A 15,333-nucleotide genomic window follows, 5' to 3' on the forward strand; every position below is an offset into this window, starting at 1 on the left:
TGCACTCCAACCAAAAATATGGCCTTGTGCATGAGCACTAAAGAGGAGCCTATTGATTTACTATGTCATTGATTTGTACTTATTTAAATAGAAAATACACGTAGGGACTGGTTCATTAGGGACCAGTTATTTTATGTCTGAAATTTTTGGTCAAATTTTGTGCCAATTTTGAGTGAAATGCAACTTTTTGAGTTAAAAGTTGCAAAACAGGTTTATTGAAAAAATAAAGAGTATTTTTTATTTTGCGTAGAATGCTAGAACCACATGCACCATTTTGTAGAATTTGACACAAAAAATGTCAACAAATGGCCATAGTATTAAGTCAGATTATTTAATACACCTGAATATACTGTACCTAGCTTCTTTTATCTCCCTCAGCTCCTCCTTCTCCAATAATCTTTGTACTCAGTGGCGTAACTAGAGTTCGATGGGCCCTGGTGCAAAATTTGGACCTGGGCCCCCATACACATACACTCGAGGTACGGTATAATTACACCGACACTCAGGGTATGGGATAATGATGATGAAACTTGGCTTTTTCTCTCAGCACCTAGCTTTCCTATGCTCTGAATTCCTTTTTGTATCAGCACACAGCTTTTTTATGCTCTAATATCCATCTTGCCCTTGGCACCCTGCTTTCTCATGGTTTGCTATACATCTTTCCCTCAGCACCCAACTTCCCCATGCTCTGCTGTTCATCTTTTCCTCAGCACCCAGCTTTCCCTTGATATCAGAGCATAGAAAAGCTGGATGCTGAGGGGAAAATGTTTAGCAGAGCATGGAAAAGCTGGATGCTGAGGGAAGATGTATAGCAGAGCATGGAAAAGCTGGGTGCTGAGGGAAAGATGTATAGCAGAGCATGGAAAAGCTGGGTGCTGATGGAAAGAGGCTTGTTCGCCCAGCTTTTCCATCCCATGCTTGAATCTTTGTCCCCCATCCTTTTATATATCTCCCCATCCTGGTCCTTATGAACCCATCACACCAAATACTTTAAATAAAAATGTAACAATTATACTCAAATAAAAATAGAGCTAGTCCAGCTCACCACATACTTTGGCGCTTAATCTTCTAATGCCATGGAAGCGCAAGATCCCATTGCTGTTGTCAGCATGTATATCAGCAAGTGAAGGAAAGGACCCAGCTTCCGGGAAAATTTCAATAAAAGCCGCTTCTTTATTGGATTTTTTAAAATCGTACAAAATAGTGGATCTTACAAGAAAAAGACAGGCATCACAACCAGCACTGGACACCGGACGCGTTTCGATCAAGAACTGATCTTAGACTTGGTAAGTATATGAATAGGTCACCATACCAACTTAAATTAATCACATTCATTATAACAGTTATACTCACCTTCCCTCTGCTGCCCCGGTGTGTGGTGTTTTCTTTTGATACAGTTTTTCCACATGCACTCATATACCCCCTACATACACTATTACAGACATAGTATACTATGCACAATATTACATTTGCTGTATACCATGTACACACTTATATACAATACACACAAACTATTATATACATTATATGCCAACTCTTATACACTATATACTACCTACATACACACTCATACACACTATATATTGCCTACATACACACTATATATTACCTACATACACACTATATACTACCCACATACACACTGATATACTATATACTACCCACATACACACTCATATACACTATATACTACCCACATACACTCACATATAAACTATATACTACCCACATACACACTCATATACACTATATACTACCCACATTCACACTCATATATACTACCCAGATACACACTGATATACTATATACTACCCACATACACACTCATATACACTATATACTACCCACATACACTCTCATATAAACTATATACTACCCACATACACACTCATATACACTATATACTACCCACATAAACACTGATATACACTATATACTACCCACATACACACTCATATACACTATATACTACCCACATTCACACTCATATACACTACCCAGATACACACTGATATACACTATATACTGCATACACACTATTTAACCCCTTCAGCCCCGGGGCACTTTCCGTTTTTGCGTTTTTGTTTTTTGCTCCCCTTCTTCCGAGAGCCGTAACTTTTTTATTTTTCCGTCAATCTTGCCATATGAGGGCTTGTTTTTTGCGGGACAAGTTGTACTTTTAAATGAAACCATAAGTTTTACCATATGGTGTACTGGAAAGCAGCAAAAAAATTCCAAGTGTGGAAAAATTGCAAAAAAAGTGTGATGGCACAATAGTTTTTGGGATGTTTTATTCACGGTGTTCACTATATGGTAAAACTGATGTGTGGGTATGATACCTGAGGTCGGTGCGAGTTTGTAGACACCAAACATGTATAGGTTTACTTGTATCTAAGGGGTTAAAAAAAATTCACACGTTTGTCCAATAAAAGTGGCGCACGTTTTGCGCCATTTTCCAAAACACGTAGCGTTCTTATTTTTTGGGATCTATGGCTCAGTGACGGCTTATTTTTTGCGTCTCGAGCTGATGTTTCTAATGGTAGCATTTTTGCGCAGATGCTACGTTTTGATCGCCTGTTATTGCATTTTGCGTAAAACTTGCGGCGACCAAAAAACGTAATTTTGGCGTTTGGAATTTTTTTGCCACTACGCCGTTTACCAATCAGATTAATTGATTTTATATTTTGATAGATTGGGCATTTCTGAACGCGGCGATACCAAATATGTGTATATTTATTTATTTTTTAACCCTTTAATTTTCAATGGGGGGAAAGGGGGGTGATTTGAACTTTTAGGTTTTTTTTTTTTTTTTTAATTTTTTAAAACTTTTTTTTTACTTTTTTTATTTTATTTTACTAGTCCCCCTAGGGGGCTATAGCGATCAGCAATCCGATTGCTGATCGCTATCTGCTGATCACAGCTATACCGCTGTAATCAGCAGAAATAGTCACTTTCTTTCTTCCTCTGCTCCGTGCCGAGGAAGAATGAAAGTGAAACTTCTTAGCACCAGGCGTCATCACATGACCCTGTGCTACGATGGCAACCACCGAACGTCACGTGATCACTCACGTGACGTCCGGAGGGGGCGGCGGTAAGAAAAAAAGATGGCCGCGCGCATATAGATCTCGCTGCCAGACTTTGGCAGCGAGATCTAAGGGGTTAATGTTCCGGGTGGAATGCGATTCCACTCGGAACATGTAGGCACACATGTCAGCTGTTGAAAACAGCTGATATGTGTGCCGATCCACGCCGCCTGCCCGCGGCAGGGGGCGGGGATTACCGGGACACGATCCATGACGGAAAGATCCGTCCATGGTCGTGAAGGGGTTAATGTACTTACCTATGCTGCAGTCTGTCTCCAGGAGCAGCGGAGCCTTCACATCCCTGTCCCATCATAGGGCAGTAGCCATGACCAGTGAAGTCTCTGGTCTGCAGGAAATAGAGGACACAGCACAGATGTCAGGACTCTGTTTTTTCTGTTTATCCTTTTTCGGCTTTTTGACCTTTTCCAAGATGGTGTCCCCTGCTTCATTCTTATCCATGAGTTCTGCATTCTCTTGCCTTGTTTAATTACAGTCCAGCCTCTAGTCCTCTGCTTGAATATTCTGCCTAGTTTCCTCCTAGTGGTGTCTCAAGTTTCTTCATCTACCCCAGCAAAGTCTGTGTGACTCGACTGTTGCAGCTCACCAGAGGTTCTGCCAACTTCTGCCCTCCTGTTGCTTCCTGCTTCAGATGCCTAGCCCCTGCTGCGGTTCTTGCCTGATCTGCCTTGTTTTCACGTAACCGGATTGCTCTGCTACTTGTTTTTTGGACACTTGCAAATTGCTCTGCTACTTGTTTTTTGGACACTTGCAAATTGCTCTGCTACTTGTTTTTTGGACACTTGCAAATTGCTCTGCTACTTGTTTTTTGCACTTGTTTGTTTATCACGTGTGTTACAATATAAACTTTATTATCACCTATAAACTGGGTTCAGTTGTGTAATTGCTCCACGCAAAGAGATTCCTGAGTAATCCATTATAATTGTTACAACAGAGCATGATTGGGAGATGAGCTGCCCCTATCACAGGTTCTGCTGCTACAACAGTTGCCATGTCCTCCTTCCTCTCCCTCTGGTCTCAGTCCCAACTGTTTCTAGTGACAAGAGGGAGGGAGAAAAAGGGGCTGCACTGACCTTTAGGTTCCCTGCGAGCTCCCGATGTCAGCAGTACCACACTCCACACACTGTAGAAGACGGTGACGTGGCAGGGGTAGTGAGCCAGAGGTCAAAGGCAGAAAGATGTTGGAGGGGCGGAGCCAGGCACTGCCCAGCCACTTGTATTAAAACTAGTGGAGGAACAGTGCAGCTCCTCTCTCACTGAATGGAGTCGGCTGGTTCCCTGCAGGGCGGGTGCCGGGCCCCTAACCTGCTGGGCCTGGTTGGAGTCGCGACTTCTACGACCGTGGTTGTTACGCCCCTGTATTTACTCTTTTTCTATCATTTGAACCTCCTTTTATTTTCCACCCCTTCATCTAAACGTTCTTGATCTGATGGCCATGTTATTGATGCCATTTCACTCATCAACTAGCCACAACTCCTGAGCTCCCAGGAGAATGCTGCATTCTGCTTTGGCTTGACCCATGATGCTTCTTATGTATTTCTTAGGCCACATTCACGCTTTCAGTATTTGGTCAGTATTTTACATCAGTATTTGTAAACTAAAGCCAGGAGTGGGTAAAAAATGCAAAAGTGGTTGATGTGTTTCAATGATACGTTTCCTCTGATTGTTCCACTCCTGATATTGGCTTACAAATACGCTACTAATTGCCATTGAATAACTAAAAGCAAAATACTAAATGCCATGTTGGGCTATAAATGATAATCTAAAACAGAGCTTAGTAATCATAAAATTATTACTTCATGTGAGATTCTAATTATTTATCCTTATAAACTAACAATGGACTATAAAATGCAATATATAGTATCTGGTATAAATATGCTTTTAATTCTGCAGGTCTCTACAAGAAAAATGGAAAATTAGTTTTTTTAGGGTTGGATAATGCTGGCAAAACCACATTATTACAGATGCTTAAAGCTGGAAAAATGGGCCAGTATGTTCCTACTCTACATCCAAGTGAGTAATTCAAAAATTCTATATCCACTCATAGGGTCAATGTGAATTATGACATGTAAACTAAATTCAATGTAAATCACTGTAAGGGTATGTTCGCAAAAAGCGCTTTTGGTGAGGTTTTCCATTCATTTTTTTAGGATGGAAAACGAATAGTAAAATAAATGAGATAACAAAAATTTCATTCACATGTTGCATTATTTTCAATTATTTCAACATTTTAAGATATTTTTTAGGTCAGTAAAGTGGAGCAGCACAAAGAAAAATACAGAAAACTGCATAAAAAACTCAACCAAATAAAATATTTTAATGCAGAATTTCCACTGCATTTTTCTAGCAATTGTGGGGTTTGTTTTGTGGGAAAAGCTATGTCAGTGCATTGAATGTCAAAACATCCTTACAGAGAATCTATCATAAAAGCATGTTAAACTGGCCACATCATGGACAAGTGGCTGCAGAGCTGAATAAAAAGTAGTTTTTATTTTGCAATTTCTCCTCTCAGTTGCAGACATATTAGCTCGAAATGTTAGGTTATAATTGTTTTAAATCCAAGGGGTGTTATTAGAGATTTTTCTCCCGTGACATGTACTCCTTCCCCTGTACAACATGACCAATCAGTAACATGCAGGGGAAAAATAAAATGCCTCCTCAATAGCCCTTAGGGCTCTTCTCCACTTGTAATTTCCATGTACGAGTGCGATCCGATAAAAAATCGGATCGCACTTGCACCAGTGTTAATCAATGAGGCCTTGTCCTCCTGCTAAATTTTTAACGGCACGACTCGTGCTCTCGGTGAAATCGCAGCATGCTGCGATTTGCACCAAGTCTCAGCTCACGCACCCCCCCCATGCAATCCTATGGGAGCGAGAAAAAAAAAACAGAATACGGGTGGCATGCGCATGTCATACAGATGGCATACACATGTCACACGGATCCTTGACATTTGCATACAGCGTAGGATTGGCTACCGGAGGAATCTCCAGTAATACCAGTCCTGGCCGCGGTAACGTGCACTGAACTCCGGAGCTGTCACCTGAGCTCCAGAGTGCAGCCTGAACAGCGAGCGCTGAGTGATTGATTCCCCGGCGATTGCTGTTCAGTTCATGACAGCTGCGGACAGACCGGGCTGATCTCTGGAGCTCAGGTGACACCTCCGGAGTGCAGTGCAGGTAACCGCGGCCAGGACTGGTATTACTGGAGATTCCTCCGGTAGCCAGTAAGATGCTGCTTGCATAAACACTCACATAGCACTCGCATGACGCTCGCATGTTTTACGGATGCTATGTGAGAAAAAAACACCGTACGCAGACCACACACAGCATACTCGACTCACATTTTGAGCCGAGTATCGATGTGATTTTTTTTAAACGCAAGTGGAGAAGAGCCCTTAGGGTGAGAAATGTAACAAGGGAAAATTTTCTCTACTCACTGATCTTACTGTAGGGCTGTGTGAGGTTACAAAGTGGCAGTCATAGAGCAGAGATGAGTGTAGTTATAAATAACTTTCATCTTTCATCTTAAGCGGTCATTGTGACAGGGAAGGGCAGTGCAACAGAACTGAGCTTTGTGTCAATGAAATACTTCAACATCTGCAGCCCTCCTCTCAACAGTTCTGTAAATTGTATTGTAATGATGGGGCCCAAGGAGTCAAGAGACCCTCCCACTTCAACATTGTTTTCAAGGGAGTTTGCGTCCAAGGAGGCACTTTCAGCTAAAATGTATAGTGTTGCAGAGACCAGCCAGAACCCTGTACCACAATATTCATCCAAGCCGCCGACCAGAGGCCAGCAGCTGATTTCTGTGTGCCTGTCACAGGCGGTGCATAATGTCCCTGCCCTGCATCGGTTATGAAGCAGGAAGGGGATGCCATTCCCTCCTGGAGTGAGGACAGGGGAGAAGATTTTTTTTTTCCTTATATATGGGAAGAGTGCCAGGAAAAGAGACATTATTACAGGATAGAAGCCACGACAAAAATTACAGGATTGGGGCACATTATTACAGTATTACAGGAAAGAGGCAGGATGGGGAACATTATCACAAGATGGGGGACGTTATTACAAGATGGGGGACATTACTACAAGATAAGGGACATTATTACAAGAAGGGGCCAACATGGGGGACATTATTACAGGACAGAGGCCATGAAAGAGGACATTATCCAGAAGAGGGAGTATATTTACAAGATAAGGGCCAGGATTGAGAACATTATAATGGGATGGAGGCCAGTATAGAAGACATAATTACAAGGGCCCATCCATCTGACCAACATGCTGGTGGGGACAAAGATACAAATTATGCATTAGGTAACATATGACTCTAGTTACACCATGTGCTGTCAGCTGTGATGTATCCTCATCCCCCAATACTGATTGCTATTAGATGAAAGCCAAAAGGTGTTAGGAATCTCTGCCCTACATGCAGCACTTGTAATCTTTATACAGTTATACAAGTGAGAGCAGACCAGCTGTTAGTAAATTTCACTCAGGAAAATGCATGTTTTAAGCTATTGTGGGGGCATTCCCTTTTTTCCCTGTATCATAGAGCCTGCTTTTGATTGGTCAAAATCATACAGGGGAAAAAATAAATCCCCCTAGCTAAGAATCTCTGCAATCACCCCATTGGATTTAACAAATTATAACCTAAACTTTTCAGATTAATATCTCTGCCATGGATAAGAGAAATTAAAAAATGAAAACAATGTTTTACTTTGCAGCCACTATTCCATGATGTGGCCAGTGTAACTTGGTCAAACTGGTGAAAGTCCTCCTTGAATTTAATGATTAAAATTGCTGAGTTAACAAAATACATTTTCAGTTATTAAAATTGTTTTGCCATGATTCAGGTTATTATATGCTTCTTTGTTATTCCCATTTGTTTCTTTTGTAAATAAGTATATTTTCCATGGTACTTTATTATGATCTTGATTAGGGTCCAATTCTCAATAGTGATAAAATTCAAACAATTTGTTTGATCAATTCTATTTTTAATGCGACTTCTCTAAGGACATTAGATACACTATAGTTCAAAAGTTTAGGGTCACTTAGATATCTCCTTATTTTTGAAAGGAAAGCACTTTTTTTTTTTTTTCAATTAAGCTAACATTAAATTAAACAGAAATACACTATACATTGTCAATGTGGTAAATGACTATTCTAGCTTCAAATGTCTGGTTTTTAATGCAATATGTACATACAGTCAGGGCCAGAAATATTTGGACAGTGACACAAGTTTTGTTATTTTAGCTGTTTACAAAAATATGTTCAGAAATACAATTATATATATATAATATGGGCTGAAAGTGCACACTCCCAGCTGCAATATGAGAGTTTTCACATCCAAATCGGAGAAAGGGTTTAGGAATCATAGCTCTGTAATGCATAGCCTCCTCTTTTTCAAGGGACCAAAAGTAATTGGACAAGGGACTCTAAGGGCTGCAATTAACTCCGAAGGCATCTCCCTCGTTAACCTGTAATCAATGAAGTAGTTAAAAGGTCTGGGGTTGATTACAGGTGTGTGGTTTTGCATTTGGAAGTTGTTGCTGTGACCAGACAACATGCGGTCTAAGGAACTCTCAATTGAGGTGAAGCAGAACATCCTGAGGCTGAAAAAAAAGAAAAAATCCATCAGAGAGATAGCAGACATGCTTGGAGTAGCAAAATCAACAGTTGGGTACATTCTGAGAAAAAAGGAATTGACTGGTGAGCTTGGGAACTCAAAAAGGCCTGGGCGTCCATGGATGACAACAGTGGTGGATGATCGCCGCATACTTTCTTTGGTGAAGAAGAACCCGTTCACAACATCAACTGAAGTCCAGAACACTCTCAGTGAAGTAGGTGTATCTGTCTCTAAGTCAACAGTAAAGAGAAGACTCCATGAAAGTAAATACAAAGGGTTCACATCTAGATGCAAACCATTCATCAATTCCAAAAATAGACAGGCCAGAGTTAAATTTGTTGAAAAACACCTCATGAAGCCAGCTCAGTTCTGGAAAAGTATTCTATGGACAGATGAGACAAAGATCAACCTGTACCAGAATGATGGGAAGAAAAAAGTTTGGAGAAGAAAGGGAATGGCACATGATCCAAGGCACACCACATCCTCTGTAAAACATGGTGGAGGCAACGTGATGGCATGGGCATGCATGGTTTTCAATCTCACTGGGTCACTTGTGTTTATTGATGACATAACAGCAGACAAGAGTAGCCGGATGAATTCTGAAGTGTACCGGGATATACTTTCAGCCCAGATTCAGCCAAATGCCGCAAAGTTGATCGGACGGCGCTTCATAGTACAGATGGACAATGACCCCCAAGCATACAGCCAAAGCTACCCAGGAGTTCATGAGTGCAAAAAAGTGGAACATTCTGCAATGTCCAAGTCAATCACCAGATCTTAACCCAATTGAGCATGCATTTCACTTGCTCAAATCCAGACTTAAGACGGAAAGACCCACAAACAAGCAAGACCTGAAGGCTGCGGCTGTAAAGGCCTGGCAAAGCATTAAGAAGGAGGAAACCCAGTGTTTGGTGATGTCCATGGGTTCCAGACTTAAGGCAGTGATTGCCTCCAAAGGATTCGCAACAAAATATTGAAAATAAAAATATTTTGTTTGGGTTTGGTTTATTTGTGCAATTACTTTTGACCTCCTAAAATGTGGAGTGTTTGTAAAGAAATGTGTACAATTCCTACAATTTCTATCAGATATTTTTGAACAAACCTTCAAATTAAACGTTACAATCTGCACTTGAATTCTGTTGTAGAGATTTCATTTCAAATCCAATGTGGTGGCATGCAGAGCCCAACTCGCAAAAATTGTGTCACTGTCCAAATATTTCTGGACCTAACTGTAGGTATATAGAGGCCCATTGTCAGGTTTCCAGGTTTTCCAGTTCTCTTTTGAATGAGCTTGCCCTCAGTTAACATGGAGTTTAAGGTTCTGTTGCCCTACTTCCTGTCCAGCTGCTTAAAAGGCCGCCTCTCAGCCCAGTCCAGTGCCTGAGTATACTGCTTGCTGTGTGCTCCTGCTTTGCTGTTTCTACTTCCTGATTGCCTTGGATTCTCCTGAAACTCTACCGACCGACTCTGGACCATACCCGGTTTGCGTCAAGCTGTGCCCGGACTCCGTCTGCCGTCTTTGATCAGCACTCTGCCCGGTTCGTAACCACTCTGGACAATCATCCCGTACGGACACTCCTGGACTATACCACTTGCCCCTTGTGTACCGGCTGCCGCACATTTAGGCCTTCCGGGGTTGATTGCCGGACAGTCCCTGTACAGGGGTTCGCTCTGGTGGTCTCCCTGGGGGAGTCCGGTGCGTGGCCCCGGGAATCCCCTTCGCTCCGTTTTGTGTGTTGTTTTACTGTGTTTATTCCCGTTGTGTATCTACCGTGGTGACATATTATATAACATCTTGTACCAAGAACTCGTCTCTGTTGTCATTGCCCTACGCTATCGAAATCCTCAGAACATACAGTAGTATTACATTATACTCAGGCCTTAAGAGGATTTCGCTGGGGCAATGACTGAGACACGAGTAGATCAGCTGTTTTCCATGATTAACTCCTTGCAGCAGGAGATGGAGGCGGTGCAGACTAAACTTAGAGATGTGGAGGCACAGCTGGGCCATGATCACCAGGTACTGGGTCCGGCTATACAGGACTTGCAAGTCAGAGTGGAGGCTCAGGAAGCCGGCCCCACTACGTCCGTATCAGCTGCCGGTATGCCTAGGTTACCCCCATTCCGTTTCAATGGTGATCGTAGTCAGTTTCGTGGATTTGTGAACCAATGTATACTGTTTTTTGATGTACATGCTGATTATTACCGTTCTGACCGGTCCAAAGTGTTATGTATCATCATGTTATTAACCTCACGAGCACTGGCTTGGGCTAATCCTATGATAGAGAATCGGGACATCCGTTTAAATCACCTGGATGACTTTCTGAACGCAATGGCGCAAATGTTTGATGATCCGAATCGCCGTGCTACCGCTGAATCGGCTCTCCTTTCCTTACGTCAGGGAAAGCGTTCTGTCGTTGAATACGCCACTGAGTTCAAGAGGTTAGTGGTAGACACCGACTGGGGAAACAATGCATTATTGTCTGTATTCAGAAAAGGTTTGTCCGGTACCATCAAGGACGAGTTAGCTCGTTCCGAATCTCCAGGGGATTTTGAACTGTTTCTCCAGCACTGTGTGCGTATTGATACCCGCTTGACGGAGCGTAGACAGGAAAAATGGGCAGCTGTAAACCGTGTAAACAACTTTGCGTTTCCTTCCAGAGAACCCGCTCTCAGGACGCCACGGGAGGCCGAGGACGTTCCTATGCAAGTGGACTCTCTGCAAAAGCGAGAGACCAACGAACGTCGTGAACACCGGCTCCGTGAGCGTTTGTGTTTCTATTGCGGTCAATCGGATCATTTCTTGATCGACTGCCCGAAACGTCCGAATCGCCCAAATAAGGTATTGGCAGCCATGGCAGAGTGTGACAACACGGACGCAGAGTCCGATATCTCTGAGGCAAGTGGGCACTTGGATGCGGTATTTCCCTTGACTGTAATGTCAACCTCACCGAAGGACTCAGAAGGGAAATATACCCATTGCTCGCTCCCCATTCAGATCCGGTGGGAGGGGCATCTAATACCTACCTCTGCAATGATAGATTCTGGGGCAGGGGGAAATTTCATGGACTCCTCTTTTGCCAGGAAACACGGTATCCGGACTCAGCAAAGATCCTCACCGGTTACCATGGAGACGGTAGACGGATCTCCGTTAAGCTCTGGACCAGTGGATCGGGAAACAGTACCGCTAGAATGCGTGATGAAGCCAGGTCAGCAGGAGACCCTTGTTTTCATGATAATTTCTTCTCCTCATTTTCCGATTATTTTAGGTATTCCGTGGCTACGGTCTATGAATCCGGTCATCGATTGGGAAACTAAGGAAATAACCTTCCCACCGCAGAGTGGTCCGACCATTAGTCCAACTGTTCCGGTTCCCGTAACACCGAATGCGGAGGGCACTGTACAGGTACCTGTTCTACCCCCGGTTTATGATGACTTTGCTGACATATGCGACAAAAGAAAAGCCGATCGGCTTCCCCCGCATAGACCGTATGATTGCCCCATAGACTTACTTCCAGGGGCGGAGATTCCGTTTGGCCATGTCTACCCGTTGGCGGCACCTGAGCTAGAAGCACTAAAAGAATACATTGATGAGAGCCTAGCCAAGGGATTTATTCGCCCGTCTACCTCACCAGCAGGGGCACCCATCTTTTTCGTGAAAAAGAAAGAGGGGACTCTGAGACCCTGTATTGACTACCGGGAACTGAATAAAATAACCATCCGGAACCGGTATCCGTTACCGTTGATTCCTGAGCTATTGGAGAGGGTCCAACAGGCAAAAATATTCACCAAATTGGATCTCCGTGGGGCATATAATCTACTTCGCATACGTCCCGGAGACGAGTGGAAGACCGCGTTCCGATGTCGGTATGGACATTTTGAGTACCTAGTGATGCCTTTTGGACTTTGTAACGCTCCCGCGGCTTTCCAACATCTAGTTAACGATATTTTTAGGGATATCATGGACCAATTCATGGTGATTTATCTGGACGATATCCTAATCTTTTCTGATTCCTTACAGGAACACCAGGAGCACGTCAAGACCGTACTTACCCGGCTGAGGGAAAATCACCTGTACATTAAACTGGAGAAATGCGAATTCCATTGCTCACAGATACAATTCTTAGGGTATGTCATCTCTCCTCAGGGACTGAACATGGAGTCTGGCAAGATACAAGCAATTCTGGACTGGCCGGAACCGGGTAACGTCAAAGAGGTACAACGCTTTGTCGGTTTTGCCAACTTTTACCGACGTTTTATCCGTAATTTTTCAGAAATCGTTCGTCCCATCACTCTGTTAACCAAGAAAGGACAGAAGTTTGTGTGGTCCGCCCAGGCCCAGGAAGCCTTCCATCGTCTCAAGGTTTGTTTTACCTCAGCGCCTATATTGGTACATCCGAATCCCGCACTTCCCTTTATCGTGGAAGTCGACGCTTCCGACTACGCATTAGGGGCCATCCTTTCTCAAAGGACTGGGGACAAGAGTCTCTTACATCCGTGTGCTTTCTTTTCCCGCCGGTTGTCCCCTGCAGAAAGGAACTATGACATTGCGGACAAGGAATTGTTAGCGATTATTTCCGCTTTCAAGGAATGGAGACACCACTTACAGGGAGCCGCGCAGCAAGTGATAGTACTCACAGATCATCGTAATCTGGAATTTCTTAAGTCTGCCAGGTGCCTGTCTCCACGGCAAGCCCGTTGGAGCCTATTTCTTAACCAATTCAATTTTGTCGTTACATACCGTCCAGGTTCACGTAATGGGAAAGCTGATGCCTTGTCCCGAATCCACGCCGTGGACTCCGTGCCTGGAACCCCGTCTCAGACCGTGTTATCGGATGCCAATTTCGTTGGAGTAATCCAGGACCAGGACTTGTGGAAGGACATCAAGCTGGCCTATGATGGTGACGTATTTCTTGCTGCCCCCCCGAATGATGTAACTCTTGTTCTTCGGAATGGTGTGTGGTTGAGAGAGCGACGCATTTATGTCCCGGAGGCCGTAAGACTTCGGGTTCTCAAGTTGGTCCATGACTCCGTGTTGGCTGGTCATAGGGGGGTACAGAAGACGCAGGAATTTCTGAGCCGTTTTTTCTGGTGGCCTACCTGTCTAAAGGATGTAAAGGACTATGTCCACTCATGCGTGGTTTGTGCCCGGTGCAAGGTCCCTCGTGTGGCTCCTACGGGACTCCTCCAACCGTTACCCGTGCCATCTCGCCCTTGGGGGTCTATCTCCATGGATTTTATTGTGGAGTTGCCAGTCTCAGGCGGGCACAATACCATCTTAGTGGTGGTGGATCGATTGACTAAAGCTGCTCACTTCATTCCGTGTACCGGTCTTCCCTCAGCCGCAGAGACAGTGGATTTGGTTATCCAGAACGTATTCCGATTGCATGGGGTACCAGACGAGATCATCTCTGACCGGGGCGTGCAGTTCACGTCTAGGTTCTGGAAGGGCTTTTGTACGGCACTCCAGATTGATGTCTGTTTGTCTTCTGCATACCATCCTCAGACAAATGGGCAAACCGAACGGACGAATCAAACCCTGGAACAATACCTTCGATGTTATGTCAGCCATCTCCAAGACGATTGGTTGAAGATGCTTCCGTTGGCGGAGTTCTCCTATAACAACACTCAGAGCAGCTCCACTAAGGTAACGCCCTTTTTTGCTAACTTGGGTTATCATCCGAATGTTTTGCCTAGGTCACCGGTTGCGGTTTCGGTGCCGGCGGTGGAGGACAGATTGACAGAGCTTCGACAAAATCTGGAGGTTCTAAAGGACACTGTGGCTACGGCCCAGGAGCGTTACAAGAGGTCGGCAGACACTCACCGGAAACCGGCACCCATGTACAAGGTAGGGGACTCTGTATGGTTATCCACCAAAAACCTGAGATTGGGTGTTCCTTCGCAGAAGCTGGGACAAAAATTCATCGGTCCGTTTAAGATCACCGGGATCGTGAGCCCTGTGGCCTGTCGGCTACGGTTGCCGCACCATCTAAAGGTACACCCGGTCTTTCATGTGTCTCTCCTCAAACCTGTCTCCCCTAATACGTTTCGTGGTCGTGTTGTGCCTCCTCCTCCGCCTGTGATGGTCGACGGCGAGGAGCAGTTCGTGGTTGAGGACATTATTGACTCCCGGCTCCATCGTCGTCGGCTTCAATATCTGGTACGTTGGCAGGGGTACGCCCCCGAGGACGATTCCTGGGAACCGGTGGGTAACATTCGGGCACCCCGGAAGATCGCTCAGTTCCATCGACGGTTCCCGGACAAGCCGGGCCCTGATCCGTCCTGAGGCCGTCTCTGGGGGGGGGGGAGTAATGTCAGGTTTCCAGGTTTTCCAGTTCTCTTTTGAATGAGCTTGCCCTCAGTTAACATGGAGTTTAAGGTTCTGTTGCCCTACTTCCTGTCCAGCTGCTTAAAAGGCCGCCTCTCAGCCCAGTCCAGTGCCTGAGTATACTGCTTGCTGTGTGCTCCTGCTTTGCTGTTTCTACTTCCTGATTGCCTTGGATTCTCCTGAAACTCTACCGACCGACTCTGGACCATACCCGGTTTGCGTCAAGCTGTGCCCGGACTCCGTCTGCCGTCTTTGATCAGCACTCTGCCCGGTTCGTAA

General features: G+C 44.4%; 1 protein-coding gene across 1 annotated transcript in view; it reads left to right on the forward strand.

Annotated features, from left to right (window-relative positions):
- SAR1B (secretion associated Ras related GTPase 1B) overlaps nucleotides 1-15,333 on the forward strand; it is a 167,936-nt gene that overhangs the window by 92,431 nt on the left and 60,172 nt on the right. The window contains exon 3 of the mRNA XM_075342284.1: nucleotides 4,995-5,114. Within this exon, the coding sequence (XP_075198399.1) occupies nucleotides 4,995-5,114 (120 nt within the window). The remainder of the gene's footprint in view (nucleotides 1-4,994; nucleotides 5,115-15,333) is intronic.

Source organism: Anomaloglossus baeobatrachus, chromosome 4, assembly GCF_048569485.1.
Source record: "Anomaloglossus baeobatrachus isolate aAnoBae1 chromosome 4, aAnoBae1.hap1, whole genome shotgun sequence".
Classification (NCBI taxonomy): domain Eukaryota; kingdom Metazoa; phylum Chordata; class Amphibia; order Anura; family Aromobatidae; genus Anomaloglossus; species Anomaloglossus baeobatrachus.